Here is a 21,316-nt window from a genome sequence, read left to right as displayed (position 1 = left end):
AATAGCTGAGCCCTTGTTTTGGGGCACGTCTGAGGTCCTGCCCCTTCTCCTTCCCAGGAAGGTGGCAGGTGGGTGCCAGCCCATGCGCGGGGTGGGCAGCTGCAGTGACATGAGGCGCTGCCGCCCAGGGGGCCAGTAGGAAACTTCCCCCGCTGTGGGAAGGGTGACGCGCAGTGCCGAAGCTCTTGCGGAGCTGTTGGTTTTGCTTCCGCGGTAGCACTTCAGGGCTGAGTTACAAGCGAAACCTCAATCTCGATTGGAGCTGGGGAGCTACCTAGAATGAAGCCGCTGGAGTTCCAAAATTTGAATTTAAAAGATGTAAATGACCTCAGAAATAAAAATAAACTTTCTACTTTGGCTGGTTTTGCATTAGAGGACTAAAGGGTTTTGGTGGTTTTTTTTCCCCCTTAGTTGGTAAGGCAATTAAAGTGAAAAAAAGGAGAATTGATGAAGCTGCAGTTCACTAAAGAATGGATTAATAACATGGTACTTTCCCCCCCAAAAATACACGCACTAACACCAACTGGCTAAAGTTGTGCCTGCAACCAGGGTGAGGAAAAATGAACTACAGCCACCGAGCACCCTGGGGCTTGAATTCCATCAGTGGCGGGTGAGTGACAGCCAGAGGACACCCACCCTGCTGCTGTAAGCCCCAGCGTTACGGCCGGGGTTAGTGCATGGGCAGAAGCTTGAAAAAGGCAAAACCCCTGCAAACAATCAGCTCCCGCCGAAGCCTCCTGGCAGCAGGTGCCGTTGTGGGTGGCTCACAATGTCCCCGAGCAGCCCCCTCCCCTGCTGCGCAGCTGCCCATGGTGGCCCAGTCGGTAGCCCCGCGCCTTGGCTCGCTGCTCACCCCCTGCGCTACCAAAGCGAGCGTGCCCAGCTGCACCCCGAGGCAGAGACTCGCCCCTCTCCAGGCACCCCTTTGCCAACTTCCAAACCTTCCTACCCAGGAATTGTCACGCTGTCATATATGCCTCTAACTCAATAGCTAGCCTTTCCCTCTTCTCATCGCCTACAGCCACAGAAAGCATTCCACTGCCCTGCCCCTGTGCTTGCACACCAGTCAGGTACCAGTACTTCCAGCCCAAAGCCTTGGGGGGCCTCCTGCCACCCAGTGTTAACGCTCTGCGAGATGCTGACCGTCCTCAAGCGGGCGTTTCTCCACCTGACCACAGCCTGGCCTTAACCGCTTCGAAAATAATGCGCCGACACCGGCCGAGCCCCTGTGTGCCCCCTGTACAGCAGCCTGGATGCTAAAGCAGTCGTTTAAGACGCGCAGGTCCCTTAACGAAATGGCCACGCATCCGTCACCCCACATGCCCAGGTAACTGGGTTGGTGCCAGCGCACGGCTCTTACCAGTCTGGAAGTTTCCGCTCCTCCCAGCAGCACGCTGGGACCCAGTGAGCCCCTGCGGCACGGCACGGCCTGCCCAGGCTCCCGCCGACACCCCCGCCTCCCTCAGGGGCACCCTTTTATCTGGGTGCTGGGGTATGCAGAGGGTGCGGGCTGGGCGTTGGGGTAGGAGCAGAACCACATCACGCCGAGCGGTTTGGCTGCGGCTGCTGTACGCGTGAAGGGGGGAGAGGAGCCGCCAGCTGCCTCTCGGCGAGGAAGCGCTCGCTCGGGTGGCGCAGGTGCCTCAGTCCGCCCCGGCACAGCTGCAAACCCCAAGGTGCAGCACCGGGGAGGCCAGGTCTAGCTCCTGAGCTCCGCTCAGCTCTGCCCACTGGCCAGACACCGCACAAGCGGTCCGGGCCTCCTACGGCTGCAGATTCACAGACTGAAGAGCTAAACACAAGGTGATGCAGCACTTGAAGTGTCCCACCAGGGCAGCCAGGTACCAAGCAGCCGTCTCTCTTTATCCCCTCCTGTCGCAGTTTCATTCTCATCACCTCTGACTAAACGCCATCCAAGCAGTAATGAAGACTTTGCTTTCAGCTGCTTAAAAAAAACCCCAAACCGAACCAAAAAACCAACACCAACCTGTCTGTGGAATGGCTCTGGCTGGTACCAATGCCTGGCAGAGGCACATTAAGACACTAAAACCCACGCAGCCCCACAGCCCTCCCCCCCATAACCTCAGCACCCTTCAGGTCTCCCAAAGAACACTTGAGGGCTGCGTAAGGATCAGCCTGAATCACTTTTGACATCAGGGATGGACGAGCTGCTTTTTGGCTGGACATAAAGCTCCCCTTCTGTAACACATCATGAAAATCAGTGCAAATGGGGTGTTCGGGGGCACGTCACCCGCTGCATCCCTGCTGGAACCTCACTGAAAATTCCTGCTGACAAGAAACCAAAGCAAACCAGCCCTGGGGAACAGCTGGAACTCGGCAGCACCTCCCACGGAGCCACCAGAGGGGCCAGGACGGGCCTATAGTCACGGGTGGGTATATTCTAACTTCTGCCTAGGAGAAGGGCCGTCTGTTGGCAGGCGCGCTCGCTGCGGAGAGACATCTGTAATGAGGGAGGAGATGGTTTTAGTGGCTGCGCCATAGGGACAGCGGGGTTCATGCCAGGGAGGGGCTGGCTGGCCGGAGGAGCTGTTTGAGGGGAAGCAGAGCAGCACCACGGGACGGGCACCCTGGCTGGAGGTGACCCCCCCCGGCCCAAACGCCGCCAGGCTGGCCAGCACCCCCTTCCAGCAGCCGGGGGCTGCCTGGGGGTTAGCAACCGGCACAAACGCTTTTCTGTCAAGCTGAGGGACACACCAAGGCAGATCCTGGAGTGAGGAGCATCCCAGCTTTCAGAAACGTGCTCACGCCGGCTGGGCAGCACTCCGTAATCGCAGCTCAGGGGGTTGTGGGCCACGCTACACACTTGGGGCTAGTACCTGCGTGGGAGGGGAGCGAAGTATTCCTCATCCTCTGACTTGCAGCAAGTTGCAGTATAAGAGACGGTCAAAGGTAGAAACTCAAAACTTGAACCTTTTGAAAACTTTCAAAGTGAGAGGTACACATCCCATAATTAAACTGCTGACTTTTTACGTGGACCTGAGTATGTCATGCTGGACAGACAGTTAATAAACATTAGTGCCATCTATTAAGGCTTTGCTTAATGGCCTGTAAGATCGGGCCACATTTTCATCCTGGTCCTTTTTAGCTCTATGAACATGAAAATTACAGTGCGAGCATCTTCCTGTTGTAGCAGGTGGCTATTCTGAAATAATACCGAGCTTCTTGCCGTAATAGGAGATTTAACATAACTATTTTAAAAGCACGTAATTCACTGCTGAGAATGAAAAAGATGTTTTCGAAAACTGTAGTACTTGTCTTGGTCACTCCTTCAGAAGGATGCTAAAAGCCTCTTAACTCACGTTGCCTGTAAGGGAATTCAGCATGTCGCAGGATCAGGTATTTCTTTTATGGTGATTTTTTTTGCATTCACTTTAAACCCCAGAATTTTCCTTATAGCATCAAATGAGTTTTCCATGAAAACCAGACTCCCAAAACACCAGAATGCGGTGGGATTTAAAGACATCCTTCTTCCTCTCTCTTTTTCTTTCTCTTCTCCCTCTCCCCACTGCCTATACCAAACACTAACACCAGAAATAAAAACTGCAGAGGAAGTAACCAGAGTTTTGAAAACAAATCCTATGAAGGTTATAGGTTCGTCAGCGTTTGTTTCAGCTAGTTTAAAATCTGGGACTTTTAAATTAAAGTAACTCTTAAAGGCAACAGGAGCAGCTCTAACAGCTGTAACTCCAACAGCACTGCTTCGAGTACGATTATATAAATCATGTTTCTTTCAACACGACAGTAACTTTTATAATTCATTACAAAACAAATTGTAGCCTGTCTGAACGAAGAGAGAGAATTCAGCTTCCTTGTGAGGAAAATACTACTGGAAATGACAAAACTAACCAATTCCAAATCAAAAGACAAACACTCAGTGATTATCCAGACCAAAAAGTACCTATGGTAAGATCGGAGTTCTAGAACTTCCTACCTTGCTAAAAGTTTTATGTTCCCCTTTCCCTCCAATTTAAATTTTCAAGTTTTGGGGTTTTGTGTTTTTTTGTGCTTTTTGTGGTTGTGTTCTTTTTTTTTTTAATTCTGTCAGGTAAACCTGTCTTTGCCGTGGAGTGCTTGTCCTAAATTTTTTAGTGCTTAAGAAAAACAAACACAAAAAGCTCTAACAATTTCAAACCCAAAAATGTTTCAAACACTTCCTTCTCCCTTTTGTCTTGAAGTGTTTGCCAGATTCAACCCACATCTGCAAATAGTTTTAGTCCTCCTTTCCTCTCCCTCCCCTCTCTCTATATATAGGATATAGAAAAAATACCTACTTCTGCTCACTTCTCTTTATCCATCCAGGTTTTTACTTGATTCCATCTGTGTCCTGTTTGAGATCTGCATCCCATTTTTTTTCCTGAAATATGCAACTGCAGTTACTAGTGGCTTATGTTCCAAGATACAATAGCACATTTAGGTTAGTGTATTTTACATCATTTTTAAAAGATTAGGTATGACTGGTTTCTCCCTCTTCCCCCCATCAAATAATGATAATAAAAAGTTAAATTATTACAAAGGAGAACTGTTGAACAATACAGTAAAATGTGGAATATGATATCACTTTCCCCTTCAATTGACACCAATTCTGCAATGGATTTTAAAAAAATGTATTTCTACACTAACTACATACATCTTTCTGTAGTTAAAGGCTCCCATTTATGGTGAGCTGCTCTTCAGTTTTCTTAAAACAAGTGTCTGATATTGCAGGCTGCTTTTTTTGGCTGAATTCCAATTCCCAGAGAACCACTGTTGCTTTAAATAGCTGCAAATAGATTTTTAGGACTCATTTTGTAATAATTTTTTATATCATTCTTCTCTTCTGAGTGTTCTCAAGTTAAAAAGTATCCTCTGGAGCACAATTAACTTGTAATGAACATAAAGAAGGAAGCTTTTGCCAGTCAGGTCTTGCTAGCAGTACAGCATCTGAATGACTTTTGTGCTTCTGCCCAACTCCATAAAAGCACGCTTGCTTCCAGATAAAATAGATTATCAATAACAAAATCCCTGTGGACCATGTAAAATCGGTTCACGCTACCACGAGTGCTTCCCTTCAGAAAAGAAAATTAAGATTTCTGTTTGAACAACCCCCTTCTTAAACTATTTTACAGAGAGAACACTATGGTTGCCCTGAAATTTGCCAGTAGTTACTACATGCTGATAACCTCACCCCACCTTGAGCTACCAAGTTTGCCTACAACAACAGAAAATCCCATGAAACCAAACACACTGACACGATTAACAACTTAACTCATACTATTAAATCCATACATTGTTAAGTATTTTGGCCAATTCATGTTCTATTTACTGCTAGGTGTGCTCCTGGACTCGGTTCCTACACTGAATGTCTTTCCTTACCTCGTTAACAAGACTCCAGTTATCCCGGGCAAACTCACTAGTTCACGAGTTAGAAAGCATCGTGATATTGTTAAATTAGTTCATCTACTTAGTCACAAAACGAGGGTTTGATTTGTTAATGGTTTTACTGAAAACCTCATTCTGTGCTTGCTAGTTCTCCCTCTTCTTTTTGTGAAACAAGAATGACAAACCAACCCCCCCCCCCCCCCCCCCCATGCAGCCCTCTCCTTTATTTCCAAAGCGCTGACTGACTGAAGAACAGTGGCCAAAAAAATAAAAAAAAACCCCAACAGTCCAGAAGCACCCACAGCTTCCTAGGGACCACTGGGAACAAGAGTCAGTCCTGCTAGAGATGCAGGGCCGTGGACAGTGCTCAGGCACGAGCATGTGCACCATCCCACATTAGGGTGAGTGGTCATGGAGTAGCAGGAAAGATAAGTGACTTTTTTAAAAAAAGGGCGGAAAAAACACCACAAAGTGGTAGGAGGACTGAAGGCTGACAAATGTCAGCACAAATGTCAGCAAAAAGCTCAGAGAGATTATCAACACCAAGCTACCGTTTAAACATTATTGCTGTTAAAGAACAATTTCCCTTATCTCTGAAAAAGGAACACAAAATCTTCTGATAACAAAGCTAGGAACTGTCACCAAGAGGAACTTCTGCTGTTTTATAGCCACTTCAGAACGCTTTCTTCATTTAGTTTAGGTTTAAGTGAGACTCAGGTCCAGCTGCCAGTCTCTTTCCAATTGCATGGATTTTTTTTTTTTTTTTTTCATAAGGTAAAGCCTTATTTTAAACAACAGCAACAAAATCCAACAGCTGAAATGAGACTGCTGGCAGATTTTCCTGCTAAAGCTGCAGAATATTCCCCTCAGACTTGCCTTCCTTTTGGCACAGTACCTGTGTTCGCAGAAACTGCACCTCTTCTGTAAGCAGCTGCTTCTCTTTGAAGAGCTGATTCTGTTTGTTGAGCAACTCCACTAACTGCTGGGCAGTGGCCTGGCAGTGCTTGTCAAGCTGCTGTAACCTGGAAAAAAAAAATAGATAAAAGGGTTGCAGAGCATCTGAAGTTGGAGTTCATGGTAGAAGCTTTGATGTTCGCACTGGCGGTTGCAGCTCCCAGATGACAGAGCTCAGTCTGGTGGTTGGGCTGAGACTAAGGTACTGCTCCTCGGGTGGGCATTCGGTATATTTTACTTTCACACTTTACACGAGCACTTTTAAAGGTTTGCGCTTCTGATTTAGAAGCTTTATCATGACATGACAGCACATTTGCTTTGCCATTAAGTGCCATCGGTAAAGACCGCAGGACTGCATCCCGATCCCTGCAGCTAAGCAAGCTGCACACGCTGGAGCTGCTTCAGTAACCGCCTTCCTGGAACACATGCGCCATCCCAAATTATAAACCCAAATACCCCAACCCCCTGACAAACTGGACGGGAAGTGACAAAAACTTTTGGTTTCTGCCCACTGCTCTTTGCAAGCCGGTCAACGTCCAACATTTGTTACAGCAACATTTATTTCAAGTAAGCTTAGTGTTAATGAAGCACATGAGCATCAATCCTTGAGTAGCAGTAACAGGGGTTCCTGGGGAAGGATGTGAAGAGCCCATCACTCCAAAGATCCTCCTCGCCAGGGGCTGCAAGACAGAGGGAACAAGCTGGCAGGTATCGGAAGGAACACACACAGGCCTTTTGCTTATGCTTGAGAAACAAGTGCCCGAGTTGGGACGGCGCTGCTGTAGACAGGGCAACCGCACCTTTCCTTCTTTAACCACAAAAGCTGGTGTGGCTTGTCGAGTCCCCAGTAACTGTTCATTGCCTCTGCCATGAAAAAAATGCAAAAATTCTGCTTGGCACCTGTAGCACGGGACGTAAACAGCAAGAAGATGGAAACTGTGTTTTTACATTAAATGCATTTCACTCTTTATACAAAAACGTCTTTAATTAGAAGTCCTTTCGGATATCTTAGAAGCTTCTTGTCTTTAAATAACAGTGCTCTGGAGAAAAACGTACACAACTAAACACTATGCACTAAGGGAACATGAACTCTTTTTGTCAATTTATTTCTGGATCTAAGCTCTGCACTTGCTTTTGTAAACTGTTTCTTGCTCAACACACAAATACAGCTTCAGCTGAACAAGGGTTTAGGCTGCATCTCGTACAGGCTTGCTTCGGATGGAATTAGTTATACACTTACAATAAGACATGTGATTTTCAGAACCTTTTTACTTGCAGCTCCATGCGGTAGTTTTGACTTGTACAGCTGTCAGAACTCAGCTGAGCTAATCACTCTGAATAGCCACATCCTTCATCAGGATTGTTCAAATAACTGCATTAGTACACAGCCCCAAATTTCTTGATCAAAAGCTAGGAAAATCTAGCTGAAAGAAAACCCCGCAAATCTATGTCAAAACCCGTATTGCCTCACGTGTATCTGCCAGCCAACTTCCTTGAAATCAAACTGCAACAATCACGTGGCAAACGCTGAGCGCCCATATTTCACAGTGCCCTGTTACTCTGCTCGTATTTCCTTGCAAAAGAGCTTTGAGGAGCTGCAGGACCATCTCCCGGGGATCAGAACAAAACTAAATGCAGCTAGCCGCAAACAGCGACAGCTGGTTGCAAATGTCCGATGAAGGAACGAAACCCACCACTTTGATAGCACAGGATATTCTACTAAATACACACTTAGACGCTCTGTATCTAACGTCACACTGCCTGTACCTTCCAAACCATACCATGCTGGCACAGGCGCCGTTTACCTTTCATTCCTTTCCTAAAGGTGGTTTTCAGGGGCGTTGAACTTCAAAACCCAAAGAAAAATCCCCCCCCCAACCCCCTACCGTCATGCTGTCCTTTGGTTTGTTTTTAAAGACAGCAGCTTCTCCACGAGCATCCTGCTCCCAGGGAGTGCAAGAGACAGCGGTGCTTACTGGAGGTGACCCCGCAGGTTCAGACTGGAAAGCTGAGTTCTGCTCACTACTCCGCCATTGATTTCCTTTCACTTGAGGAGGATACGTGACCTTACTGCACTTCTTCATCTGTAATAAAGACATCTGCCAGTCCTTTACTTCTAGTGTACTTATTATTAGCAGTACTGGTAAGGGAGGTGGAACTGGGAAGGGATGTCTTCAGCCAGCCAGAGGCAGAACCCCAGTGCTGCCCCACCTATGGAAAGCCTGGAGGCTGTGGAATCCTCCTGATGCACCACAGCCCTACTCAACAACTACCAACTACAGGCAGGATTCAGGTCCTTACAACTTAAAAGTTTCTGCTGGTATCTACATTTAATTAATAATTTTCCCATTCTGCCAGTGTCTCAGCCTATTTGAGAACACTCACATGGTCTTTGAGAGACCCTCTTGCACAAACTTATCGCTCTTGGCAGCTAAAGACATGGGTAACACACAAGCTCCGTGACCCCCATCCCCGCAGCAACACGACGAGCGTTGCCCGTCCCAGCTGCACGAGCGCCCGCCGCGGCTGCAGCCCGCGGAGCCTCCTCCGTGTGCTGCTCCTCTCGCAGCGAGGAGGCTCCAGCTGATGAGCCACCACGTCAGTGCGAGGAACTTCCTCCACTTCTGGCACGCAGAGAGATGTCATTTCCAGCTCGTGTGAATTTTACATCCAAACAACACGTTCTACTAGATACTCACAGGCAGCCCGTGCAGATTTCAAAAGCATGACCGGCTAACAGGCCTTAGCACGCTGTCTTGTAAAGTTCTGTATCCCCTCGGATCATGCAAAGGGTGATTCAAATAAACTACTGTAACTAGGAAAAGTCTTTAATTATGGCAATAGTACCCAATTATGCTTTCTGGTTTGTACCCACCACCCACCGCGTTCCATGTAGCCTGTCCCCTTGAGCAGAGGGAGAAAGACGACGCAGGCACTGAGCTGGGTTTGCCCAGCAGGCCACCGCTTTGCTTTGATCAGCCGTGTCCATCTCCAGGGCTCGAGTACAGGGTTAGTAACACTCCTTTCTACAGTGCTGGGTCATGCTGGATAGAGTGAGTAGTCCTAGTCACTGCAGATCTCAGTGCATGAATTCCCAAATTCTGTCTACCAGTCTGCTCTCCCAAAACTGCTGCCAAGCTGGCCCCTGGTCCGCACACTGGGACTACTGGCCCACGCTGGTGCGTTTAGCTCCCGAGGACAGGCTCTGGGCCCTCTCACAGTATCTGCTATTATGTGTGACATGTGCAGCACAGCCACACATTCCCATATGCATTGTATCTGGCCTGCTTGCTGATCTCGTAAATGATTCAAGATGAGAAATGAACAGCTCCACCCACATTCACTGTACTTCCCATATGTTACAACTGCACATCGATGCCTGCCATCATTTTTACAACTGGGTGACAGAACCTTCTGCACATTTTGCTAATATGAGCGAGTGAGGTTGCACGGTCGCCACGTTCACTTTGGCAACACCACCGACCAGGCAAATGTGGACTGTGTCCTGAGCATCCGAGTGACCACGGCATCCTCACCCTCCGCTCCAAATGAGATCAGTTTTCCACCATAGTGGCAGGATCTGTCCAGCTGGGATGTCAGGCGGCTGCTCCTGCTTGGCCTGGGAGTGCTGAGGGACAGGGGCTGCCTCCATGCTCTGTCACGTTACCTCAAGGCACGAGGGGAAGGCACGTAGCTCTTGAACCGCATTACGTTTGCACCGCTTACAGGACAGCCTGGCGCTAAGGAGTAAGCTCCCATTTAGTAGCAGTAATAATAACAGCCTTCAGGGAATTTTCCATTAACCAGTCTAAAGCAAAATTCCTCTTTCTAGATGGCAGCAGGGAAGAGGCAGCTCCGTGAAACAAGTGGTTCCACAGAAGGAGAACAAAACCGAGGCGTCACAAACTGTAATGAATGAACGCTTCAAGGTAAACGTTTTGCTCCGATTCTCAGTCCTTGGAGCTCGTGCACAGCTTTACGGTAGAACGGCTCCATGCTACCTTGCTACTGTGTGCAGCTCCAACCTGCAGAAGGCTGCACCTCTCACTCCGTAGGTGGGTCCGACCGGGCTATACCCCAGCCCGTCCAGAGATGGAACGCAAAGGCATCATAGACAGATTTTGTTACATTTTGACAGCGGTGGGTAGACGACCACTGCAAGACCCTGCAAAAACGAGGTGAAACATCAAACACCGAGCAGAGCTTTGGCACCAAGGTGAATTCCAGCCAGCAGAATCAACTTCCATTGCACAAAGCTGGACTAGCACTACCGTGTTAGTAGTACTAGCATTACTACTAGACCGCCTTTTGCCTGCGGCCTACAGACAAGAACAAAAGCTTCCCTCTTGCCTGCAGAGGCGCATCGCTAAACCAGGGGCACCCACAAGGCTCTCGCTGCAAGCTGCCAGCCCTGGGGGCTCACAGGTCCCTTCACCTGCAGGCAATCGGCAGCGGGGGAAAACGCCGATACAACCTGTCAGCCCTCCTCTGGGTCTGAAGTTGATTCGAAAGAAATTAATACGCCAGGATCTGCGGGCAGTGTCCACGCACCCTGCAGTGGGGACCAGTCCTTGACAAAGCAGAGGTATTAAAAGGTTATTTACTCCTTCAGCACAGTCAGGTTACTCATGTAAAACGTTTTCACTCTACTCCGCAAAGCTGAATTTGCTGAAATGGCGTGATGGGATTGCAGCAACCTGCAGCAGCTAAATCACCAAATCCAATAATCATGCTGCATTTACTGGCACACATCTTAATTAGGTTTTAATACAAGTAATCTGATAACTACTTCTGGCCAGCCAGAGCAGAGCTGTCAGAGCTGAAAGGGCTGTTATTGAGCGGCTCGCCCGGCATGCTGCTGCGGCTGCCTCCCCGCTGCCCCTGCCCAAGCCCCCCATCTGCCGGTTGCTGTGGTAACGGAGGCCAGCCCATGGCGCCCAGCAGTGCCCGTGGCCGCTGCCACCCCGTACCCCACGGCGAGACCTGGGGTGCCGGTCACCCGTTGGGGCCACCACCAGCACCGGGGCTGACACTCCATGGACGAGGGGGTGCCGAGGCACGGCTCCTGCTGCCCCCCAAAACGACCAGAACCCAAAATGATGAGAATACGTCGCTGTGCAGCAACCTGCCTTTAAAAACATTTCTCTTGCCCGGAGAAGAGCGTAAGCTACTTCTTCCTAAGGTTCCTCTCGCATCGCTCCTCTGCCTGTAGGTGGACGCAGTGATCAGAGGCTGCTTCTGGTTACAAGGGGGAAAACCGAGGGCAATGTTGCAGACCCCCGCCACGCTGCAGGGACGCAACTGGAGGGGGCTTTTGCCCCAACATGCAGGCAGTGCCAGATGTGGTAATCAGCCTGGGAATTTAAAAATAAACGCAGGTTTAAGAACAAGCTTGTTACAAAAAGATGGAGCAAGCCAATTAGAAAAGAAAGCAGAACCCAGCAAACTTTCCACCTCCTGCTTTTATCATTTTTTTTCAGGACATCCTACCAAATTGTGATAGGAAACGTCGAAGTTGTGGTACTCAACAGACAGCATACTACAAACCCTCGAAGGATGTTAAATTTGTATATTCAAATAGTCGAGAGTTAGGAAATGCCACAGCAAAGGTTTTCTGCACAGCTCCTTCCCACCTGGCTCCCACCTCCACTGGTCTGTTCCTGAGGCAATCACCCACCACAACCCTGCTGAAGAACTTTGGTCTAAACCACAATTTTTGGCAAGCCTAATGAAATCACAAAGAACTTCAGCAGTGCCCCATAAGACAAAGATTCGTACAACATGAAATACAAACTCTGGTGACTGCAGCTCATTCCTGACACGGAGCAGGCGCTGCCTAAAGTGATCCCCTGCTACACACAAATCAGTCATCTGGCTTGCTTTGCCTCGATGAGGATCTTGGAAAGCCAGGCTTGCTGCCACGCAAAGAGTTACGGTGTTCGGCTGGTGCTCATGGTGAGCTTGTTTTCTGCAGCCACAACTGCCCCAGCTGCTGTCACTCCCCACCCCTCTTGCAGGGGTGGCAGCACAGGTCCTCTCTGCTTTCCACCTCAACTCTGCTATGCTTCTGTCTTCCCCTTTCATAGCAGAAGTGATGTTGTGTTTTTCATGGAGGCAGAAAAATTCATATTCACCACCTTTTCATACCTTGGATTAGCTCTGGGGGTAACTAGGACATTTAAAGCAGTGATAAAATTAGTTCTTGTATGAGCAACCTGCATCTTCGCTGTGGTTTGCAGCACTGACAAATTCACATGGTAAGTTTTGAGGTTAATAAGAGTCTGTAAGTTTAGGAATGCACACAAATAGCAAATTACCCCCCAAAGTTTCACTAGTGTCCTAAATTGCTATTTACTTAAGATCTTGACCCACAGATCAGGACCTTGAGACACCCTTGAGTGATGAGCATCTTGGAGAAGTCTCCACATGCTCCAGAAATTTAAACAGGTACATCTATATGATCTTTTAATTGAACTCCATTCTCCCATCTGGGTTCAAAAGCAAAACACTATGATCCACCCTTCCCATGTTAATTAAAGAACACCTCTCTCATGTTCTTGTAAGAGAACACACACAGACCAAAAAAAAGCCCACCGCCATAACAGTGGGGAGGAACCAAGGGCAGTGAACAAGCCTCCTCACTTCACACTTCGGTCACACGGGAAGCCCTGGACACAGGGAAACAGTTTAGGGCACGTTAAAACATGTTTCTGTGGCATCTCCCACCCTTTGAAATCCCTATCAAAATCCTGTTGCCACATCAAAGGCCCAGCCTGTCATTTGTGAGGCAGAGGAGGAATGCAATCTATACCGCTGCCAGCTGCGGAAGGTGAGCCCTTGCCTACACTAGAGGCAAAACAAACTCATCCAACTTGCACTAACAGATGGTAACTAGAGGTTAATATCCCTGGCACAGTTTGGAATCAGACACCTAAGAAGAAAATGTCCACATTTCAGCAGGAAACCAAACCCTTGACCCAGGTGGTTCTTTATCACTTAATTTTTTTTTTTTTTAATGTGTATTGGATAACCTCCGAATTCCATTTTACTAAAGGCACTCTTAATTTTTCAACATACTTGTAAAGAAGTGCCTACAGTACATCATTCTCCAGTAAGGTAATGATCTTCACATGCCATAACAACAATTATGAATAGGGCTTAATTAAAAGTTTACATAGGAACAGTAGCTTCCCCTTTGTTTCAGGTGTCATCGCTGACTATTAGAATAGATCTTCACTTCCACAGCTGGTCCAACAGGTTAAACAAATAGATCACGTCGGAAACCTGAGCCTGGGTCTATTCCTGGGCTTCTAATAGCTCATGTGGAACGTGCTGAAGAGAGAACATTACCAGCCTGCTCTTCAGCAGGGGGTGTAGCAGCTGGGCTCAGCTGGTACGATGGCCACTTTTAGCCCTCCTGGGTTTTGACAGGAAGGAAACAATGAAAGAGAATGGACGGCAGGCCGGAAAAGATACCGGGGAAAGCTGCATCGGCATCTATTTGTGTCTGAATGCCTAGGCTGAAGATAAGGATTTTCCTCCTTTAAAGGAATTTGAAATAATACAACCTATGATCAGAATATGAACTCTGGATAAGGTTCACATTAGAGGAAAAATAGTTCCGGTTACTATTTTCTGCCTATAGTTGAAAAGTGTTTAACAAAACAATTCTTCAAATCACTTTGACTATTAATTTAGAACACTGTAAAACATCTTAGGGGAAAAAAAAAAAAAACAAACCAAAAAACGGGGCCGGGCTTGCAGCAGATAATGTCACAGGAATACAATGAATCATATAATCAGACTCTAATTTTTTTTTTTTTTTTAAAGATGTTCACCTCTCTCTGGTTTTGTTATGTGCCAGACAGAACAGATTTTGCACGATTTCTGAATAAGGAGACAGATTCCTGATAATGTTAAGAGACGCATATCCTATCAAGGTTTCAAAACTGCCCCCCCTCATGTTTATAAGGATCATTCTGCAAGGTACATACGTGCATTACTGAATTTTTCCTGTGCTTGTCTTACTAGTTACAAACATTTTTGTGGTTGGTTTACTTTTTCTCAACGTGTACTCCACTTCCCCCACTGCTTATCCAATGCTTCCTCATTTCTTTTACTACCAGACCAACCTGAAGCTTTACAAACTGCTAGGTGGTGTCCACACAAAACAATCACTGCATTTGAGTCAGAGACACTGCAATTTTTTTCATGCAATCTGCCCAATCTGAACTCTTTCCTTCAGAAACACTTTGCCTTTAAAAAGAAATTCCCAGCATGAACCTCATCAGAAGCGACATGTAACAGACAGTACATGTGGTGTTTGGGCAGGCAGCAGAGAATTGAAAAAGAAGCCTTCACTTTTTCTATCCCATGGCATGTGCAGAATGTACATGTGGCCCAAGCTGACATCAGGCATTTGAAGCAAAAAAACCCGCTAAAAGCATCAGCTTCTGTTAATTTATCAGACATTGTCGTAATTAAAAAAATACTCCTGCTAGAAAGGGTAGTGCAGCTGAGCTACACCTGCTTCGGTTGTTTCTGACAGTTGCCAGCGCAGGCTAACACAACGGGTCAGGCTCAGTCCCGCTGTCCGCACTGAGCCCGGGCTCTGCCTGCCACCAAGGACTGCAGGCTCCGTGTTGCAGAGCAGAAAGCTGCTGTTGATGTTCGTAGCTGTTAGTACCTGTGTTTGAAAGAGGGAATGTTTCTCCCTCGTGACCTTGTGAACGGGAGCTCCGCAGCATTGGGTACAGTCCTTCCAATTTGGTTATCTGCAAGGAAGTCTTTCCAGTTTAATAATGATCTATCACAGTCCTTCAAAAATATTCCTCAGCATAAAAAATAAGACTGCTGTACTGTATAGTTTGACCACCATGAAAATAGACTCTAAAAATACCAAACACAAAGCGTTAAGTATCTATGTAGGCGTCACTCATTAGCTCTCCCACTTGAACCCCACCACCCGTATTTACCACACCAGAGGTGCCCATACGCCCCTCTCTCCTGTTCATTTCAAACAAGTGATCTGGCCTGTAAGCTCTGGCGGGTGATACACGTCTGCTTATTTTCAGGGCTCACACAGGGTTATTGTGGTTTTCATAAATGACAGCGAAAGTAATGATAGATGTGAGAATTGTACGGAGCGTAGCTTTGTGCTTGTGACACACAAAAGGAGGAATATGGCTTTATATGGGTGACAGAGACAATTTTTCCATGCAGCACATTCAGAGAGATGCTCTCCGTACAAGCCCCCGTTGCTCTCTCCACACAGACCAGACTGCTTCCACTTGTGAACCTGCCCCAAGCCTGGCCTCCTCCCCTGCAAATCCAGCTCGATCACGTATGTCTCTTCCGAACTTACTCTACCTAGGAAACAAAAATGAGAATGGGGGGCACAGACTGAATGAGGTTCTAGCGAAATGGCTGGGAAGCAGGTCCAGGTGGGCAGAGGAGCCTAGGCTGTGCGTGGGAGGGAGGGAAGGTCGGTGCTCAGATGTGCACAGATACACCCAAGGGATCTGAGGAGGCTTCAGCCTCTGTTTCTCCGTTATCTTTGGAGCGTGTTCCCACCTCACAGGGAGCTGCTGCTGTCACACAACACTGCACTTGGGACCAGCCCATCTTCCCAGGCTCCCTGGTACACCCTAAAACAAAGGGAGGGACACAGCATCCAGGCAACACCAGCTGCGGGAAATGTAACATGGAAGACCAAACACAGGTGAGGTGGCGAGAGCTACAAAGAAAGGTTTTTGCATTGGGAAGGGCTGAGAGGAAAGGAGTTTCATCCTAAGAAACCAGAGGTTTCCCAGAAAATGAGAAAAGCTGGAGGAGCTGAGCAGTACCATCAGCCCACCTTCACGGAGCTCAGCCCTTGTGAATACGGAGTCCACTTGGTGCTTTATTTTGGATTATATTATAAACACAGTGAATTTGCATGTGAAGTTAGTGAAACCTGCAATTGCTTAGAACACTGAGAGAAAGCAGGGAAGCATTTAACGGCAAACGCATCTTAAAATGTATTACTACATTACAGACGGTATTACACTCTAAGAGAGTGGTTATTTCATGATGTATATATTAGTCCAATTGTGCTCTGAATTTACTGCATTGAGCCTAAAGGCTGAACTCAATCATTGCTATGAAATAGAGGAATTTTATTGCTGCTTTAGAGGCAAATATCATTACAGTTATCTTCAGAATAACCATTAATCCTTCTACAATAAGGGATACAACTGCAACCAGGCAGCGTGGGGATGAGTATCAACACACCCAGATCATGGCCAGTGGGAAGGGTCACTGATGCCCTTCTCGTGATGGCAGTTTAGCTTGCGGACGAGAACGGCAGCTCTAGCGGCTCTGCAGTAGCAGCACAGGGCTGTCAGGAGCACACAAAACGAGCACAGAGGTGGCTGCAGCCTGGATCTCCCATGTCACGGCTCGGCACATCAGCCAGCAGTCACAGGACCCTGCGCAGGCAGCCCACCCTGGCAAACTACCAGCACCTTCCAGCAGCAGAGTTCATCCTGTCCACAACTGTCCATATGCACGCACAGACTCTTCTGTTTCCACTGTATTTTAATTATCCTCAAACATTCTAGCAAAACTATCAGCCTTTTCCTTGCTACAAGTTGGCCTACATGTTACTCATTTTCTTGACACATCTTCACTGCAAGAGTAAGAGAAGAGTACTTTTCCCCTTAGATTACCATCAAAAGGTCTTGCTGAGTTTTGTTAGGCAAATCATGCTTTTCTCATATTACTTCTCCATGTTCTGGTGTTTCAGTGCTAAGCAATGTTAACAGTTTTATGAAACAAATGTTTAAACAAGAAAGCTGAGAAGCCCTGATATGCTTCTGGGAGCTGAACATTCTCAGTCACATAAGTAGTTGGACAATTAAAATTAAGTGCCTGAAATCACTAGTAGTAAATTAAGAAAACAAAGCTGTGTCTCTCTTTAAATACAACCATGTTTCTTGTTCTTCTAAGTACGTATACGGAAGACAACCACATTTGCAAAATGAGAACCAAGAGATCCACCTACTCTCAGTCAATTACTTGTCTCTGTAGCCTTGCTAACCTCTGACACTGCTGCTGCAGCACAAATACACCATTACTCACACACTGGGAATACTGGGAAACCTGCAGAGAGGAACACTCATTTCTGAATGGGATGCACACTTCTGCTAACGCGCACCAGGACGTCGGTGAACTCACATGCTAACGTGGCACAGAACAATCCCCTGGGTTTCCCAAAGCCTGTGAAAGCTCAGCAGATGCCCTGAGAGAGCCCCAGCTCCCCACTGGGGCTCACTGGTCCGACTCCACTCCTCCTCAGCCACTGCCGCAAAAGCCTTCCAGAGAGGCTGGTGGTCTTGGCACCGCTCCTGGTGGACAACTGTCCACCTCACACCTGGCTCAGCCTCGGCTGAGGCGAGCTAATGAACAGGCCAACAGAACGAACCCAAGCCCCCCTCCCGAGGGAGGCTACTTTTGATCAGTGTTGAGCAACATATGCAGGCTTGAGCAGGGGGGAATGCAGGCAGCTCAGGAAAAAGCGTGCGCTGCTGTAACTAAACTGCAGATTAAGCTGAGGACTGCTGTTTACTAAGCTCCAGATAAGGAGCCTTCTGGAAAGTAAGAAAAAAATTAAAGGGAAAAAAAAAAAAGGCAGTAATCGTACCTTTACTTGTAAATTATTGTGAATTTAGGTTGTATTACAGCAGCATTTGTCTCAGTTTAAGACAGCGTATTTTTCAGGAAAGATCCTCTGTAGGGAAGATGCTTCCATAGTTAATGGTTTGTTTCTAATGTCTCTGAAACCATAACGTTACCTGGTCAGCAAGTATTTACCTATGAATGAATATCTGGGTGTCCTTCATGTTATCTCCTTACATAAAAATTGTGATATGGGATCATAATCTACTTAGAGTCTCTTCAAATAAAATAATCCTGATTTTATTGAACTCCCTTACTGCAACATCAGATTTTTAATTTCCTTTGGAACAAACAGTATCGGGGAGGTAAAACGGCGTTTACAGGTGTACTAAGGGGCCTGATTTCATTGAGACATACGCAGGAATTTTGAGTTCTATTGTGTGACAGCAGAGAAATGACTGAAACCTATTTCTGTTACAGAACTGGACACAAAAGCTTTCATCCTGATCCAGAATAACCCCCATGAGCTGTAATGTGAACTACAGAGACTCCTGTAAAGCACACAAAACCCCACCAAGAGCCCAATCCTGTGCTGCTGTAAAAAGGAATTTTGCCTTTAATAGGAGAAGGCCCCTTGTTTGCATAAAGAGCAACTTCTCAAACAGAATACAAATGCCAAGCTGGTATGTTACAGCCACAAGCGCAATAGCCCCAGTCTTGTTTTTAACTAAGCAAATCCCAGAGAGAGCAGTTTCCCCCCAAAATCTGGGCACAGGCTCCAAATTCAACGAACTGGTGTCTCAAAGTGTTCACGAAGGATGCAGGAAATTTGCAAAAGGGCACGAGCTTCTCGTTTCAAAGAGAGGGAAACTGTATGTTTTCATTATAAAAAACGAGAGTGCGAAAAAATCCTAACCACACAATAGCTCTCTTTCAAGTATAAAGTTCAGAATTAGATCTCCCAAGTTTCCTGTACGTTAAAAGAAGAACACAGAATAACGATCTAAAAATCCTTCACAAAAAACCAACAAGCAAGGATGAAGCAGTACCCGCCTGGGGGCCAATTGCCTCTCCAGCAGCGGTAAGGCTGTTACTAGGCTTGCAGTACCATTTGTTCCATTACACAATCTCCTGAAGCCTTTTACAGAGAGCTAAAACAACTGCCTGTACCAACACGACACATGGCTTTCCATCCCGACTCTTTGCTAATCCAGACGCTCCAACCATCTTTCTTTAAGATGCCATATGGTTGGCAGAAGCCTGTAGATCTAGCAGCACATCTGCTTGTATGTTACTTCTCCCCTCCAACTCCCCCCTCCACACCACAAAAGAGAGAGCAAATAATTATTTAACATGTAACCAGTTAAACTGCATTTAAAGAGGATGGGGATTATTTAGCTCTAGATATTTTTAAAAATATAGATTGTCGCAGAAGATCGTTTGTCTCTCAGTGATTTGAGAAATACAGAGAAACAAAACAAAGAAATGAAAGGCACATGGGCAAAATGATTGCTGCATTTGAATTATTTAAATGACTGCCATTTCAGACCTTATGCCCAAAGATTTATTTCCCACATTAGCGTGCCACTGAAGAAGGGACTGAATTTTCTCTCTGCTTTTGTCAGAGGTGGATCAGACAAGCAGACTAGGAAACTATAATACACCAAACCACGCTTTGTTAAGCAAGCAGAGTGAGTCTGTATGCTAATGACTCTGCAGGAATACACTGACACACTGATTTTTTTTGGTGTGATGAGCAAAGATTATTGACACTGTTGAAATCCTGGTTGCACTGGCATGCAGGCATCCAGGTTGTCTCTTTAGAACCCAGACGCTAGGAAGACAGGCTGCAAAAATAATTTTGTTTGTGGTGACTTATGATTTGACCATTTATGACATAATTGACTGTAACGGAAAAGAAAATATACACTTTGGAGCCTGAAATTTTTAAAAAATAAATACCTAGAACATAGAAATTACAAATAAATGCTCTGATAAAACTCATCGACCACTCTGTGATGAATAACCATCTCAGTTAACGAAGGACAGACGGCACAATTTTGCAATTCTGTCTGCTGAGGATTTGCAGCACCTTTTGTTCAGAAACACTATTTCCTCATTCAACTTTTCATGCACCAGTAAAATAAGACATCAAAGAGATAAAAGATAACAGCTCTACCTCAAATGCTGCTCACATGTATCGTTTGTGTGATTATCTGTGCAGAGAGAGGCATCAGGTAGCATAGGGACCGCGAAGCACACGTGTGTGCTAGCATTTTTCAAGAAGAACAGAAACTAGACAGGTATTTGCTCCAAAGATTCCTCACACCAACCCTCCATTGCAATGAGCACAGAACATTCCTCCGCCCTCCACAAAAACAACTTTCCTTACAATATGGGAATGCTTGTGTTTGATTACGTAGATAATGCATAAAACAAAAAATAGTTTTTTCCCCTCGGCTAGTTAGGAGTTAGAGCTCCTAAACAAATGACAGGGAGACCGTGTCCCACCCTCACAGAAAGAGCAGACCAACGCTGAGGCTTTGGTTCAAACCAGCACTTTTGAGGGCACTGCACTAAGATTTAAATCTGTTCGTTTATGGCTAGTACTTTCCTATTCCCCCTCTCTCTGTCTCAAGGCTATTTTAAGTTTCATCAAAATTGCTTTGGATAGTTTTATATAAAAAAAAAATAATTAAAAAGCCACTTTCTCCTCCCAGAATTATCCTCCCATAATTCCACTCTTTCTTCCTCTTTTGCTTAAGAAAAAGATGACAGAAGTTCAAAACACTTGAATTTCAAAATGTGAAATGTAGAAATGTATTCAATGATGTAGCATTTAGCTCAGCTGAAATTTTATAGGGCTTGATTTACCAGCTATAGTAAATAAAGGACTATACAGAGGGTGTTTACGGTAACAAGACATGTTTATAAATAAGTACAGATTACGATTTCAATTAGTTCTATGCATACTCTTCAAAACTCAGAAATTATGAAATTATAGGAGGAGGGGGGGGAATGGGGAAAAGAGAATCAACAAAAAACCTCCCTGACCTCTTGGATGAATCTCTTTCAGATCATGTGCGTTTTGCACACATTTCTGATCATGAATCAATTTTTGTTTCAGGTGTTATTGCCCAGGCTTGGCCCACCTGCCCCAAACTCCTTAGAGGACTCTGAGACATCAGAGAGAATTTTTTTCCCATCACCCGACTGTACACATTCACTTCCTTTACTTTCCTAGATGGAAGAAGCTTTGCATTTTCAAGATTCTCAATAAACTCCAGAGCACTTAATGGTTTCCAGAATGCTCATTTCATCCACC

At 46.3% G+C, this 21,316-nt stretch overlaps 1 protein-coding gene across 3 annotated transcripts in view; it reads right to left on the bottom strand.

Moving 5' to 3' along the window:
* Positions 1 to 21,316, bottom strand: part of SDCCAG8 (SHH signaling and ciliogenesis regulator SDCCAG8) — a 118,994-nt gene that overhangs the window by 2,874 nt on the left and 94,804 nt on the right. The window contains exons 17-18 of one of the 3 annotated variants that reach the window (XM_040597865.1): positions 6,275 to 6,401; positions 4,293 to 4,375 (exon numbers count right to left, since the gene is read on the bottom strand). In XM_040597865.1, coding sequence (XP_040453799.1) covers positions 4,325 to 4,375; positions 6,275 to 6,401 — 178 coding nt within the window. In that variant the 3' untranslated portion in view covers positions 4,293 to 4,324. Of the gene's footprint in view, positions 1 to 4,292; positions 4,389 to 6,273; positions 6,402 to 21,316 lie in introns of those variants that run through there. The other 2 variants (XM_040597867.1, XM_040597866.1) reach the window with 2 other exon arrangements.

Source organism: Falco naumanni, chromosome 6 (assembly GCF_017639655.2).
Source record: "Falco naumanni isolate bFalNau1 chromosome 6, bFalNau1.pat, whole genome shotgun sequence".
NCBI classification, from domain to species: Eukaryota; Metazoa; Chordata; class Aves; order Falconiformes; family Falconidae; genus Falco; species Falco naumanni.
Note: the sequence above shows the minus strand (reverse complement) of the source record. Positions and strands in the feature narration are given on the sequence as shown.